This window comes from Rosa rugosa, chromosome 3, assembly GCF_958449725.1.
Source record: "Rosa rugosa chromosome 3, drRosRugo1.1, whole genome shotgun sequence".
Taxonomy (NCBI): Eukaryota; Viridiplantae; Streptophyta; class Magnoliopsida; order Rosales; family Rosaceae; genus Rosa; species Rosa rugosa.
The window spans coordinates 23,384,170-23,399,633 of NC_084822.1; the positions used below are offsets into that span (position 1 = coordinate 23,384,170).

General features: G+C 37.0%; 2 protein-coding genes across 2 annotated transcripts; one reads left to right on the forward strand and one right to left on the reverse strand.

Moving 5' to 3' along the window:
* Nucleotides 1–6,439: 6,439 nt before the first annotated feature.
* On the reverse strand, nucleotides 6,440–10,995 carry LOC133739738 (beta-ureidopropionase). Its single transcript, XM_062167530.1, has 6 exons — nucleotides 10,780–10,995; nucleotides 10,120–10,227; nucleotides 7,846–8,034; nucleotides 7,530–7,757; nucleotides 7,219–7,443; nucleotides 6,440–7,030 (listed from the first exon to the last, which is right to left on the reverse strand). The coding sequence occupies exons 1-6, from the start codon at nucleotides 10,897–10,899 to the stop codon at nucleotides 6,665–6,667; spliced, it is 1,236 nt and encodes a 411-aa protein (XP_062023514.1). The 5' UTR covers nucleotides 10,900–10,995; the 3' UTR covers nucleotides 6,440–6,664.
* A 1,631-nt stretch (nucleotides 10,996–12,626) lies between these two features.
* Nucleotides 12,627–14,198, forward strand: LOC133738872 (uncharacterized). The gene is made up of 2 exons (XM_062166544.1): nucleotides 12,627–12,766; nucleotides 13,742–14,198. The coding sequence occupies exon 2, from the start codon at nucleotides 13,744–13,746 to the stop codon at nucleotides 14,086–14,088; it is 345 nt and encodes a 114-aa protein (XP_062022528.1). The 5' UTR covers nucleotides 12,627–12,766; nucleotides 13,742–13,743; the 3' UTR covers nucleotides 14,089–14,198.
* The last annotated feature ends 1,266 nt before the right edge of the window (nucleotides 14,199–15,464 follow it).

Sequence of the window (15,464 nt, forward strand, 5' to 3'; positions counted from 1 at the left end):
TCACCCCTCATTTAAGACATTAAACACCTAAATATTTAAAATATTACTTATTTGAATTTCCCTCAATCCTTTTGATAAACATATTACAAGGTTCATTTCATGTTAGCTGGTTGACATGCAAATGACTTGTTTACTAAATGAGTCTTGGTGCGTTGACATGCAAATGACCCCTTTTTTAATTGTGCAGGCTCAACCCGTTATGTTTTGTACGGATTTTGAGTCGTATTACTAGATCGTGTCTGAATTGATAGCCCTATCTTTAGGGTTAAAATCGAACAATTTTTATTTTTTCGAGTTCAGAAATAGCATTTACCTCAAAAACAATATCAAATTGGTCATACTCGGAAGCAAAATCAAGAGCAAGCAAATGAAGAGCAAGAAGACTTGTGCCTGGTCCTCACGTGCATGATGTTTATTGAATTGAACACATGTTTCAATCGAAACTCAAGGACACTTTTTTTTATGAAAGAAAAACAAGCAATAACTAAAGAACAAAACCTCTACCAACACCCCCTCCTAGCTGATCCAAGTGGAACGCTGGGGACACTGAAAGGGGTGAACAAAAGAATCAGACATAGAGATTATTAGAATTATGAGCTGCCAAAGCTAAGCAATCTGGTACGAAATTGGCTTCATGATAAATGTGTCAAAAAATAATTGACTGAAACGAAAGAGCGATGGACTTGATGTCATTAATCAATGTCCTAATCCTCCAAGAAATCTGGCATCTGCCTTGAACACAGTCCATTAAAAGCTTAGAGACACCTTCCACGATGACATTGGGATGCTGATGGAGAAGAGCAGTGTGTAAACCATCTCGTATGGTCGTTGCCCCCGCCACAAGGATATTAGTATTTCCAATCTGTCTATTAGCTGCAAACATAGGTTTACCATCCTTATTTCTGATTACAAAAGTCAATAGTAGCCAAACTATTCCTGATAGAACCATCAAAATTCAACTTAACTTGATTAGCATTAGGAGGTTGCCAGTTGATATGAAATTTTTTTGAAACCTTTGCTGAGAAATTCTGGGATTGGCCTTAAGATAACTAGAACTGAACATAAAAGCTTGAAACACACAAGAAACATGAGAAAGTTCAAGATGCTTAAAGATTAATTTATTTATGCAGTTCCAAATAGCCCAAGTCGTATAGAAAATTGAAGCAAAAGACTCAGCAGAGGATGGAGTGTTACTAATATGTTGAATCCAAGACAAAAAAGAACTATTCCAAGACAAGGGATTAGGAGATGGAATAGAAGACCAAACTTGATTAGCAAAAGGACAATGCATAAAGAGATGATCCATAGTTTCTAACGCATTCAAACAAAATGAACACTGTGGGTGAATATTATGATTATATGAAGAAAGTAGATCTCGAGTTTTTAGAGCATTTCTAATTAAGGACCAAGCAAAAATTTTAACCTTAGGTGAAATGTTTAACTTCCACAACTAAATATTGAAGTTCTGGAATAGGGAGGAACTGCTGAGATTGGATCTAAGAGGTATACTTAATGGAAAACTCCCCTGAGGATGAAGGTCCCCAAATAAAACTATCAGGTGTAGGATGAACAGGGATATGAATTGCTAAAATTTGTTGAACAACATCCTGAGGCAACAAATTCTGAAGTAGTAATATCCCAAGTATTATGAATAATAAAATGTGCCACTGTAAGATTCTAAAATGAGATCATCGCTGTTTTGGCAAAAGTAAAAATAAAGGAAAAGGAAACACCCAGTTAAAACACCAAAACAAAATAGTGTGGCCATCCCCCACTAACCATCTAAATCCTTGAGAAAGTAAGTCTCTAGCATTTAGAATACATTTCCATGCTAAGGAATCTGAGGATTTTTTCTACACTGTTAAAAAATGATGATGCTTCAAGTACTTTCTAGTAACTAACTGAACCTACCAATTATGAGGTTGAGTTAAGATTTTCCAACCTAACTTGGCTAAGGCAGCTTTATTAAAATGACTAGGTAATGAGAGCAATATTTGCTATGTTTTTAATGTTATTCTCTCTACATTTTACTTGGATATTTCCTTAACATTATCATTTCTAACTTATTTTTTGTTTTTAGTACTTTTGAGTCTATAAATGGAAGGCAAGGAGTAAGTAGCGCAGAAATGACAAGAAATGGAGAAATGAAGTTTTTTCAATCCTACTAAGAGAAGGAATCCCAGTTGAAGTATGAATCCTGAGTCAACTAGGAATGAGCTCGTAGAAATGAATGCAGAAATGAGAAATGATAGAATCCCAGTTAGCCAAGGAAACCCATTCCTACTGGGAAAAGAAAACCTAACATTACTAGGAGTCCCTGTTGCACAAGGAGAGCTCAGGAAGGTTCCAGAACATCTTGGGAATGAAGAGTCCTAATTGGACCAGGAGACCTGTTTGCATTAGGAGTCCTGATGATACTAGGATATCTAGGAAGGCTAGGAGATGTTGTGGCTTCAAGATGACTCAAGATTGTGCAAGAATGTTCTAGAAGACTAAGAATGGCGTCACATATGAAGATGGGGCTTCGTAATTGTCCAAGTTGAGAAGTCTGACCCAAAGATTGAAGCATGTGACTTGCATGTGAGTGTCTAGAAGCATCTTGACGTCTTGGAGGAGTTCCCATAATTATTGCTTTTTGCCGTGTAAAATAAGAGGAATATTCAAGAAGATTTCGGCAAAGTCTAATTTGGGAGAGTTTTAGAGAATATCTACTTCGTTTGAATTATGGAGAAGAAAATAAAAGAGAATAAATATTGATTTAGGTTTCCCGATTGCATACGAGTTGAATGAAGACCAAATTGAGGGAATATACATGAACATTTCAGCAAAGAAGATATTGATGAAGATTCAAGATTGTTCTCTACTTCTCACCCAATATTTTGATTGGTTGAATAACATAATTGAAGTAGAGAATATCTAGGATACCCTAGCATGCCGTGCACTATATAAAGGGAGGTTTGTGAGACGTTTTGCACCACCACCAAATCCTAAATGCTTCCCCTTTCTTCTCTCAAGTTTCGGCATTCTTCCAAAGTTCAAGCATTGAAGATGTGAGCATCATCTTCTTCCATAGCCCTGATCATCCTCCATTCCAAGTATCCTTGCCGTCTACCTCCACCACCTTTTGAAGCTTCTTGCATTCTTGAAGATTTAAAAGTGTAACCATGAACACCTTTCTTTTGTTTTTGGTTTTCAATACTTGTAGTTCAAAACAAATTTTTGTTATGATAATTTGGTTGTTTTGATTACTTGTGAGATTGAAAGTATGTTTTGATGTTTAATTTCCAAATACCATGAAGCATGTTAATGTTTTAGGGTTCTTGATAATCTGAAAATTTGCGATTTCAATATGTCATAACATGTTTGTTGATTTTGTGCTTCAACCTATCGTTTACTTGTTAATTGATCTTAGGATGCATACTTTGATTGATGAACATGTAATTGAATCCATACTAAGATTGCTAGCATTCTAGGTCTTAATAAGCGAAGTGGAAAACCTATAATTCCTTAGGTAAATCAACAATGAGTTTTGCATGATAAGATTAGCGTTCTAACTTGTTATCTTTGCTTGAATTGATCAAACTTCCATATGTTCTTAATGCGTTGATTGTGTTCTTGTTAGTGATTAGCTACCACTAGTAATTGCATGCTTAATCTAGTTAATTTAATTAAGGGAAGTAAAAAAGACTTTGTATGCGTTCATCTCTGTTCTTGATCGATTCATTGCTATGATATATTTGATTTGAAAATTAAGAATATCACCCTTGTTAACGTGTTAATGAGTAGTTAATTTCATCTCTACATCTTCCATTCATATTTATCTATTTGGTTTATGATTTGATTTGGTGTGTCACTTGTGTATAATTAGTTGTTAATTTAGAAAATAAAAACTTAAAATTCCATTTCTTGTGTAAATCGTAAATAATGTATATATTCTTTGTTTTCTTTTGTCTAACGTTTTATTTTGCAGGAATAACGTTTTATTTTGATCTCTACTTATTCTTACTACATTGATAGGGTTTTAAATTGGGCAGGTCACTAGGTAATCTGACCCCTAAACCACCCTTAGATTTGGGAAGGCAAACTTGATTCCAATCAACATGACCTTGTGACTTAACCCAGAAGAACTGCCTGAACTCTTTATTAATTCTATCAGAAAGAGTATGAGGATACTTAAAGCAGGAAAGATTGTGATTAGGCATCCCAGAAAGGTTAGATTTAAGTAAGATTAACTTACCTCCTCTAGAAAGAGTATGTTTTTTTTCCAACTGCTAACTTTTTTTCAATCTTAATTGTATGATCATTAAAGTTAAGAGCTTCCAGCAGACTATATTCTAAACTCCTAAATATCTACCAATAGAAGATCTATGTTGGATACCTAAACAGCAAGCAATATCTCTTTTGATGGATGCAGAAATATTATTTGAAAAATAAATTGTGGACCTATGATAATTTATTTGTTGTCCTGAAGCTTTAGAAAAGAGAGTTAAGCCGTTAAGGTATGCAAAATATTTTTTTGCTGCAGAATGAGAGGCTTTTGCGAAAATAAGACAATCATCTGCAAATATAAGGTTAGAGATTTTGAAACCATGAGTAGAAAGTTAAAATACCAAACATGTGTTCTAGACTTAGTAGTAAGATCATTGAGTTTCCGAATAAAGGAATCTGTAGCAATAATAAATAAGTAAGGCGAAAGAGGGCCGGGTCTCCCTGTCTTGAGGGCAACCATTAAGAAGAAAGGAAATAATAAGATTGATCCAAGGATTGCAAAAACCAAAAGCTTGTAAGCAAGCAACTAAATAATCCCAGTTAAGAAAGTCATAAGCCTTTTCCAAATCAATTTTGATAGCCATAGATCCCATCCTACCTTTTTTCTTGTTGAAAGAGGAAAATAACTCATACGTTATGAGAATATTATCATGTATCCTGATTATTAGAAATACATTTAGCTAATAACGGTGTCTAGTAATCATAATCTTTGTAATGACTTTGCAAGCAACATTACAAAGACTTACAGGTCGATAATGATGCATAGTTTCTGGATTTTCAGACTTTAGAATAAGAACAATGTTAGTTCGATTAATAAGAGACAAGTCAACATTAAAAAAAAAAAAAGTTAGAGACTATATTATATAAGGGATCCTTAACCTGAAGCCAGAAAGTATGGTAAAAGATAGCAGGAAGACCATCCAGTCCAGGCGCTTTTAGAAATTAGAATAGCCTCGAAGACATCATCTAAAGAAAAAAAGAGCCATTAACATTCCATTGTCTTCCTCAGAAATGCAAGGGTGAATGAAAGACATGAAAGAAGATAAAGCTTTAGAGGAAGGATGATTATGTTGTAAATCGATTTTTTAAAAGAGTTTATAAGAATAGAGGCAATTTCATCGTGATCATTAGTCTAGTTATTAAGATTGTCATTGAGGCGTAAAACTTGGTTTTTCTTTCGCTTGATAGTAGCCTGCATTTGGAAAAACTTATTATTCTTGTCTCCTAATTGTGACCATTTAGTTTTGGCCCTCTAAGCCCAAAATAATTCTTCTTCACGAAACAAAGATTCAAGTTGGTTGATTATTAAATTAAACTCTTGTGTCTGATGAGAACCAAAAGAAGTAACAACAAAATTGCTCTGAAGATCTTGAATCTAGAATGTAAGTCTCTGATTCTATGGAACAGATTACCAAAAACAGTAAAATTCCAGTTTCTTGCTAAAGCTTGAAAAGCATTCACTTTAGAAAGAAAATTTTCTATGGCACTTCCTACTGCAGGAGCAAGCCAAGCCGTTTTCACAATGTTTGAAAAATCCTAATGATGAAGCCACATAGCTTCCAGTTTAAACACTCTACGTTTCCTAGTCGCAATAGGATTAAAAGATATAGCTTCAGAGAAATGTTGAACAAATGTTGTAAATTGTTTTTTTTTAAAGAGTTTATAAGAATATAGGCGATTTCATCGTGATCATTAGTCCAGTTATTAAGATCATCATTGAGGCGTAAAACTTGGTTTTTCTTTCACTTGATAGTAGCCTGCATTTGGAAAAACTTATTATTCTTGTCTCCTAATTGTGTCCATTTATTTTTGGCCCTCTGAGGCCAAAATAATTCTTCTTCATGAAATAAAGATTCAAGTTGGTTGATTAAATTAAACTCTTGTGTCTGATGAGAACCAGAAGAAGTAACAGCATAATTGCTCTGAAGATCTTGAATCTGAGAATGTAAGTCTCTAATTCTATGGAACAGATTACCAAAAATAGTAAAGTTCCAGTTTCTTGCTAAAGCTTGAAAAGCATTCACTTTAGAAAGAAAATTTTCTGTGGCACTTCCTATTGCAAAAGCAAGCCAAGCCGTTTTCACAATGTTTGAAAAATCCTGATGATGAAGCCACATAGCTTCCAGTTTAATCGCTCTACGTTTCCTAGTCGCAATAGGATTAAAAGATAACTCATGAACATCTTGGTTCACATTCTTCATAACTTTTCTTTCTTGCACAATTCAGTGTAGATTACATATTTATCTACAAAACGTTTCTTTTGCATGAATATTATTATATCTACAAATCTAAAAACCATACGTTCTTAGCTGAGGAGAAACAGTTGCGAATAGATTTATTTGAACTACATCTTGCACTGTACAAGCTTTTGGTGCAATAACCTGTGACTAAACTCTTATGCAGTCTTCTTATGCAACATGGGATCAGAAATGACTTGGGGCTCAAAATCTGGCTTCAAATAACGATCAAGAAGATCACCATACAACTCGTAACGAGCAGTCATTCGGAATCCCCACTTGTCTTTTATCTGTCTACAGAGGTTGAGGTCCATGTCTGATATCAACAACCCATCACGATGGCGTGATAGAGAAGGGGTGCATGAGGCATCTGGGGAAGAAAAATAACTTGACCCATAGAAATGACCAAAGTCTGCATGTTGCGGCTTGCCATCACCAGAAGTAAATGGATTGGGGAAAACCTCTGTTCCTACACGGTTGATTGATCCAACAAAGTAACTATTTGCAATTGCAGCACTACGAGCCTACAGAACAAAACAGTCCAATGTTATGTGACTTGTGTGTGGATTTTTTAGGTATATTTGCTGCAGAAATAACCTTATTCATAATGTACTGAAAGTCTATTGTACAAAAGTGATTACGAAATGAAAATAAGCAAAAAACGTATCACAAAGCAATAATCTATGAAAATAAGGAGATAGTAAAAGTTAACCTCAATGGGCCACATTGGTTCACTGAGTTCACCAACAGTGGCAGAAGGGTTGAAGACAATCTCTGCACCATTCAAGCCAAATGCCAACCAATTCAAAGGATGGTGCCTTCCGTAACATATATTTACCGCAATTTTTCCATAAGCAGTCTCAAACACTGGATGCCCGGTATTTCCTTCCATATAATAGGTACTCTCATTGAAGTCCCCAACTCTTGGGATATGGTTCTGTCCACTATCAATGTCAATACACCTTCAACAGAAACATATGCAAGTCACATATTACGGAACAGGAGATGTACCAATTTATTTACCTTTCGATGCTTGCCAATTATGTTGCCATGATTTCCAATTATGACAGCAGTGTTCCACAGAGTCTCCCCATGATTGACATCCCTCTCAAGAATAGGACTTATGATGACCATGTTATGTTTCCGTGCAAGATCCTGGAGAAATTGTGTTGATTCCCCATCTACAGGCTCTGCAAATTCACACCACCTCTTCTCCCGTGTACAAAAGGCAAAGGGCATTGTCCATGCTTCCTGGATAACATTTACATGGACGTGCTTAAATTTATCAGATACCAAGTAAAAAGTCAATCAAATTGAGGGGCATTGCATAGTGGCAAACCTGCAAGCATAATATGTTTACTCCTGAAACAGCTGCAGCATCAATTATTGGCTTTAATTTCCCAAAGATAGCCCTCTTCTGGTCCAGAAAGTGGGCAGTAGTTGGAACAGCTATAGAGTTTTGAATGAGACCAACCCTGACTATTCGAGGTTCCCTCAACAACTCTTTGTCAGCATGAAAGCAGAAAGCCTGAAAGAGTATACAGATCAACAAATCAGAAAATCAGCCGAGCAAACATTGATTTAAGGACCTACCATAGGAAATATACGCAGATATTAAAAGTCCATTACATTAAAACGGTAAATGAAACCAAAAGGGAACAAAGAAACTCAATATGTTAAAGGGAAGCAAAAAATACGGTATCCATAACAATTTGGAAAATCAATATGGATTCCGAAAACAGGCATGCCACTGCTAAGTTCTAGATTAATACTTGTGGTGGGACCTTGGGACTAAGTAAAGCAGCATGGTATTGCAGGAACAGAAAACTTCATTTCTGTACAAATATTTTGTGTTAATTATAGCTTAAAGAAAAACATTTCAATTAATAAAATGGAGTGAAGCATATTTGGGGGATATGAATCAGATCTATTTGTTTTGCAAGGCAAGAAAAACTTAGCAGAAATACACATCTTTCTGGAAACTCCTTACCACTGAAGATAAGGTATAGCATCAAAGTCTTCAAAGAGATGAGGCATCTCATGGCCCAGAAGGAAGGACAACTAGCTAAGCTAGTTGAATAGAATTGCTGAGAGAGGTGGGACGGGATTGAACTTTCTCATTATTGCACAGGACTCAGACATTTTTCTTTTCGAACCAGAAGGAAAAGCATAGAGAAGATGATACAGTGGAATGGATAAGACCTCCATTAAAGATTAAGAACTGGACCAGAAAAAACGATCTAAAATATACAAACACATGTACAGGCAGAATAAATTCAAATTTGTGAAGCTAATAAACAGCTGGTTTCCGGTACAAATGATGCAAAACTTTCCATCTATCGTCCTCCTCCCCTTTCACATTCTCAGAGATTCTTTTACTTCTCTCCACGCATCCACCCAAATGATCCAGAAGACACCCATTACAGCGTATGTGCCCAACATGGCAACACCAATCCCTACCTTATCCCCACAAAAAGATATATACAAGACAACACATTCAGCTCGATTTCCCCAACTCATATTAGACTCCCCCTTTCTTCCATGGACCGAACTGGACATTGTAAAAACAAATGATTCACACTCTCTTAGTAAAACAACAGGTTTTCTCCACTTAACCATGTCACAGATATTTTACCTTCACATAAACAATACTTCAGGTAAACCCCCTTACCTTAGGAGGTCCTTTGGCCTTCTAGATAACAGAAGAAAGAATAAGTTGAGGACTCCAATGATTTTCATCAAATGGTCAAGAAGGGTTTACCCAGACGACTCCACCAACGGTGTTCTCCTGCATTGTCTAGATCAAACCGAGCACAACACCCTCTAACTCAGGAAATAAGGACATCAATTACTCCACCTTCCGGGATTTCTCAAGTTTCAAACCCAAAGGCCCATATCAATGCATGAAGAAAGGAATTACCACACCTAATGAAAATTTAAGATAATGTGATAATATATACACAGTGAAAATTAATGGCAAAAGGTTCTCCCAATCCACCTCTCTTCTGCAAACTTCACCACCGCCAATTACCCACCACAAATCAGCCCAAAGCAAAAAGGAATTGATGCCCTGCAATGTGTTTCTATGGACTTGGACTCAGATTCCCAGATCAAAACATTAGAATAGCATCCATTTGGTTGCAGCCCATTTTTACTTCTATTGACCTAAAGGATCTCTTTTTTTTTCTTGAAATCTCTACAACTACTTCCCAAACAATGCCTCTTTCCTTTTCACCAAATTCCCCCATTCAAAGGTCCAAGATACCTTTCTATTTTAATTGAGACACAATTTCCCCTCTATATGCGAGCTCAGGAACCAAATAGTTATAGCTATGTAGTTTTGACCAGAGGTTGGAAAATCATGGGCTGGCTTTTATGAAAGATGATATATGTCATTGGAAGGATGTAAGTGAAAATCATTTCAGTTAAGACTTTTTCTGTTGCAGAAAGATTTTTCATTTGCCTCACTCATACACATTAAACACTCTCTATCACACAAATCAAAATGTGCTAACAGGGACCCTCCTATCAGACTTGCCTTGATTGTGAACTGTTGGCAAGAGCATGGTAATGCAGGTCATTATGCAACAGTTAAGTAAATGCATATAATTACCTGGAGGTCAAAATCATGTTCTGAAGAGAGCGCTTTAGCAGATTCCGGGACAGAAATTGTTTCTAGTGCCTTGCCACAATTCAGACCTAAGAGAATACGGTTGACTTCCTGAAAAGTATTAAATTGCACAATCAACAAATGACACCATATATTATCTGCAAGTGAAGGTGATCAACGATAATAAGAAGTAACCACTAGCTACATTCCACGAAAATTGCGCACCACAAGTAGGAGCTAATAAAATAAACATAGAACAGTCCCAATGTCCGACTTTAATAGAATATTGCAAGAATTTCAAAACAATCTATAATCGGTACGAAGAAATTCAATTCAGAAAAGAGAAATGAAACATAATTCAACGATTCACATTCCCTTTCAACTGAACCTGATTAGGTAATTTATTTTTTTATTACATAATGGGAAGGAAACGCTGTAAATTTAGTTAAATCTCATGATCTAATAATATGGGTCATATAGAAAAACTGAAATTAATTGCAATCTAATGTAATTTTAGAATTCAAAATAAGCGAAATTCCTATTCTCTCTCTCTCCAACTCGGCGGGTACAATCGGGAATAGCATATAAACCTGAAAATGAAAATGAACTGAAAAGGATGATCGAAATGGAATACCGAAAAAGAAAGAAAGAAGAGGAAGGAACCTGCAAGAGATGGGGTTTGAGATTTGCGCTGAGGAGGTGGTGAAGTGAGTCGTAGCCACAGACGGAGCCGTCGCTGCACGCCTTGCTTGATTCTTCAACTTGACCATTCTTCTCATCCATTTCTCTTCTTCTTCTTCTTCTTCGTCACTTCTGGTTTTGGTCTCTGTTGTCAGTTTATGAGCTGAGGAGGAAATATATGGTCAAATGAATGATGTTTTTGTCTTGTAGGGAATCATTCCAATTTTGTAATGTGTAAAGGCCCATGGAATATTCCAACAAACACTTCTCTTCTCCGTCCGTGAAGTGGATTCTACGGACCACTCACCACTTTACACCTGTCTCTTTATCCAAGAATTACGCAGGGCAAACATACCACGTGGTTGGTAGGACTGATTGACTCAATCAGTGAATAATGTATATAAGGGGATTTTAATAAGTAAGGGCATCTCCAACAGACTAGATTTTTTTTTAGGGCAACAGAAGACTAATCCATTGATTGAAAATTTGAAATCATGACGACCTCACTCGGTCAAGCATGAAGGGTACAAGCACCCCTCATATTACAATACAAGCTCACAAAGAGTACTAAATCCAAAAGAAATCCATACTTCAAAACTAAAATCCTAAAGGAACTGCTGAAAGAGAAAATACAGAATTTAAAAACTCCCTAATCCTACACTGCTCTAAAATGGAACCAATGTCTTGAACATCTTGACGCCTAAGACCCTTTTGGTGTAAGTCGCAACATTCAACACACCCACAGCAACATTCTAGGAACAGATGCAGGACAAAGAGTAGGGCAGACCACCCCCAAAAAGCCCAAACCCGACCCAAGTGTGAGAAAAATAGGGGAATTGGCCTAACCTAGGCCCAATTCTCTAGATTGCATCTGCAGCCCAGGAAGGCAGAGGCCTACAACCAGCTGCCCACACCCTACGCTCCTCACACCCAGCCGCCGAATCTGGCCCTTCCGAGAACCGCCCGCCACTGCCTAATCAGTCTGGCGGCCTCCCCAGACAGGAGACCATGGTAACCATCGCGCCGCCCACCAAAGCTGCTAGCGACTACACTTGTTGCACTAGACTGGTTCTGCAAGCACGATCCAGAGGCCGGCAATCCAACCGCCGATCTCTAGCAAGAATTCTCCGACCTCGCTCCTCCTCTAGTCCCGAAACCGTGACGCCAATCTCCTCCTCGTCAAACCCGATACCACCAAAGCAAACGCCGATCTCTGTTGCAAAACCACCACAAGGTCTGTACGTCGCCTCTTTTCTCTGACTAGACCAGTCTCCGAACGCACGCACGAAGGAGATGAACCCCTTATCCTCTTACCGCTTGCAACGCCGGAGCGCCTGTTGCAGATCGGAGCCAAGAAGCGCCGCCGCACTGCTCGTGAAACCTAGTTAAATTCAAATTTTAGCTATATATAACTATTTTTAAAGCAAAATTCAACTCCAACAGACTAGCTATTGCTAAGTTAAATTTAGTTTTAGCTAAATTGGCTAGCTATATTTAGCTAGAGAATCATGCATAGCTAAAGCAAAAGTTATATTCCTCTCTCCTCTTTTGTCCACATGTCAGTTTATGATTGGATAAAATATAGTATATTATTTATAAATAGCTACTACTGCTGGAGCAACATTGTTAAATCAATAGCTATATTTCACAATTTTAGCTATATTTAACTACAAAATAATTCATACTGTTAGAGATGCACTAAGGATAAATTCATAAAATACTTAAAATTTTCTAAATTTTAATTGGGCTACTCCAGCGCCGCGTGGTACGTTTAGTTTAGCTGGTTTAAGAATTTCTCAAATACAAAAATCCTGACATTAATTGTTTCTCTGAATTCTCTCGGCCTCTCACGCACGCCGCACGGGACCTTTATTAAGGGCTCTCTCATTTTAGTTTAGTCGGCTCTCTCATTTTCTCTACAGCAATCTTCACCAGGAGGAATCAAGGGCCCTCGCATCTCTCTTCGCTGGTAAGAAATTTCAACCCCTTGTATACTTAGTAGAGCATTCAAGCTATGTTTAGGAATGAATCCCAAATGTTTAATTTGTTCACTTCCTCCTTGAAAGAAAGAAAGATTGTTTTTTTCCATTTGATAGAAAACAATGGGCTCTGTTAGTTTCTGAAATCTGACTGGTTGTTAAACTTGACCTTGGAGTACTGTTTCACTTTATTTTCCTGGGTATGAACCCAGTGATATTTACTTGAAAATATGTGGAGGTTTTAGATTAGCAGGCATCCGGAACTTGAATTGATGAAATTCTGTTATTTTAACTACAGTATTGGTCTTTTTTCATCCAAGTCATAAATGGAAAACCAAATCAACCAAATATTCTACTTGTTCCTTTAGAATCCCTTCGTGGTTTTATGTGTTATGAGAGGGTCACGCTTAGTTGAGTGGGGCTTGGCCAATAGCCCAAGACAAGTCTTACATCTTTAACTCGGCAGACAATGTATGTGTGCTGATGTGGTTTTAACAAATAAAATGGAACTTCAGTACAATAACAGGATCTTGTCAAATGATTTTAATCATATACAATAGTGGGGGTTGAAGTCTTCAATACTTTGTGGAGGTGCCAATTATAACATCTTCAGGGTTGAAGATCTTTTTCCTTATTCATATTATACATACATATATATATTTCTTTTATTTAGAATGATTGCTGCCTCATTTAGTAGCCTTTCTCATGGTGTTGGCTTTGCTTGTAGTCCTGCATCATGGAAGTTCTATATGATGGTAGTACTGTCTTGTTGCTTCAGTTTTCTTATTTTAGTATTGGTCTAATTTTATATAGGTTTCCACACGTAATATTTTGGCTCCTCTTTTCAAGTCTCATGTTCTGTTTGATAGATTTACTGTATCCGTATAATGTTAGTATATGTAACTTTAGATAATAAAACTCTTGTTAAGTTCTATGTTTTGAACATCTGGTTTATATGCAAACAGAGATGGTTGTTCCTCCACCTGTCAGGCCACCTACTATTACTAAGTTTCTGAAGCCTTATGTCCTGAAAATGCACTTTACAAATAAATATGTAAGTGCCCAGGTAGTCCACTCACCAACTGCCACTGTAGCCTCTTCCGCAAGCTCGCAGGAAAAAGCCTTGAGAGAGAGCCTGGAATCGCATAGGGATGTTGCTGCTGCTGCAAAGATTGGGAAGATATTAGGGGAGCGCCTGCTGCTCAAGAATATCCCTGCTGTATCAGTCCACTTGAAGAGAGAACAGAAATATCATGGTAAGGTTAAAGCTGTCATTGATAATGTGGTAGAAGCTGGTGTCAAACTACTCTGATTTTGTAGGAGGATAATAAGGAGACATTAGTTTGTTTATTGTCTGGTTCTCATGTTTCAAGAAAAGAAAGTATTGGGCTATTGATGCAATGAGCATTTCTTTTTCCATCATGTTGGATGTTGATTTTGATTTCAGTTATGTTATGGAATGCTCCTCTTTAGATTTGAAATGGGGGTCAAAATATTTGAGTTATTATCATCATGGTTTGACATGTTTATGACTGCATGTTTTGTCATCAGAGTGGTGGACTGGCGATGTTGGCTTTCACTGAGTACAAACAGTCCAGTGGTCATGGTTGTGTTGTCTGGATTTATCAATTTGGCTTATTGCAATGTTTTTCATCTGAAATCTATGGTTCCCAAGATTAACGAAAGGGACACCTTCTTTGGCCCCTGATAATGAAATACTGATGCCCCGAGTCAATTTTCTGTTCATCAGTCTGACCCTCTTCTTTCTTCCTCTCTGAGAAATAACACAAGGAGAAACTTACTGACTTCTCTTTGTCTATATTTGGATCGTCTGGCAAATGTTTTTTTGTTTTTTGTTTTTTGGATGATAGAAAAACTTACAAGGCAAAAGAAAAACCTCTAGAAACTCTCATTCCTAGCTGATCCAACTGGAACGTTGGGGACACCGAAAGGGGAAGACAATAAAACAAAACTTTAGGATTCTGAAACTTATAAGCTAGGGACGCTAAATGATCTGCAAGGAAATTAGCTTCTCTAAAGCTATGTCTAAAGATAATTGCTTGAAATTGGTGAGCTAAAAGTCTAATATCTCGCACAAGAAGACATATGATCCAAGATATTGACGAATTCCCCCGAATACAGTCAATTAAGAGCTTAGAGTCACCTTCCAAAATGATTTGAGACAGCCTTTGGAGAGCCGCTGTATGTAATCCCTCTCTTAAAGCAGTAGCTTCAGCAATTATAAGTCTAATAACAAACTGATAGAAGCCTTACCATTCTTTACCGAGCTGTCAAAGTTCAACCTTGACAAAATTCTGAAGAGGTGGTTGCCAATTGATCCGACAAGCTCTGGACAGCTTAGGTTCCCGATTCCTAGTGATTAGCCTCAGTAAAGCTTATCTAAAATAAAAGCATCATAACTTACCTTATGAGGATTAGCTTTAGTATTCCTGAAAATTGAATTATTACTAGCATTCCAAAGTGACCACAGTGTAATCAACACCTTCCCTAACACATCAGAGTAACCTTTATGTTTACTTAGTGAATCAATCCAAGAGATTAAAGTACCATTCCAATTGATAGGATTAGGAAACGGAAAAAAGACCAAACCTGAAAAGCATACGCGCATTGTTTGAAAAGATGATCTATAGATTCTGTATGTTGGTTACACATGGGACAAAGGTGGGA

Coding starts and splice junctions, on each gene's coding strand:
- LOC133739738 (XM_062167530.1), bottom strand. CDS start 10,899: ATGGATGAGAAGAATGGTCAAGTTGAAGAATCAAGCAAGGCGTGCAGC. Junction 7,758..7,845: donor TAAACATATTATGCTTGCAG/GTTTGCCACTAT, acceptor AATGTTATCCAG/GAAGCATGGACAATGCCCTT. Junction 7,031..7,218: donor AACCAATGTGGCCCATTGAG/GTTAACTTTTAC, acceptor TTTGTTCTGTAG/GCTCGTAGTGCTGCAATTGC.
- LOC133738872 (XM_062166544.1), top strand. CDS start 13,744: ATGGTTGTTCCTCCACCTGTCAGGCCACCTACTATTACTAAGTTTCTG.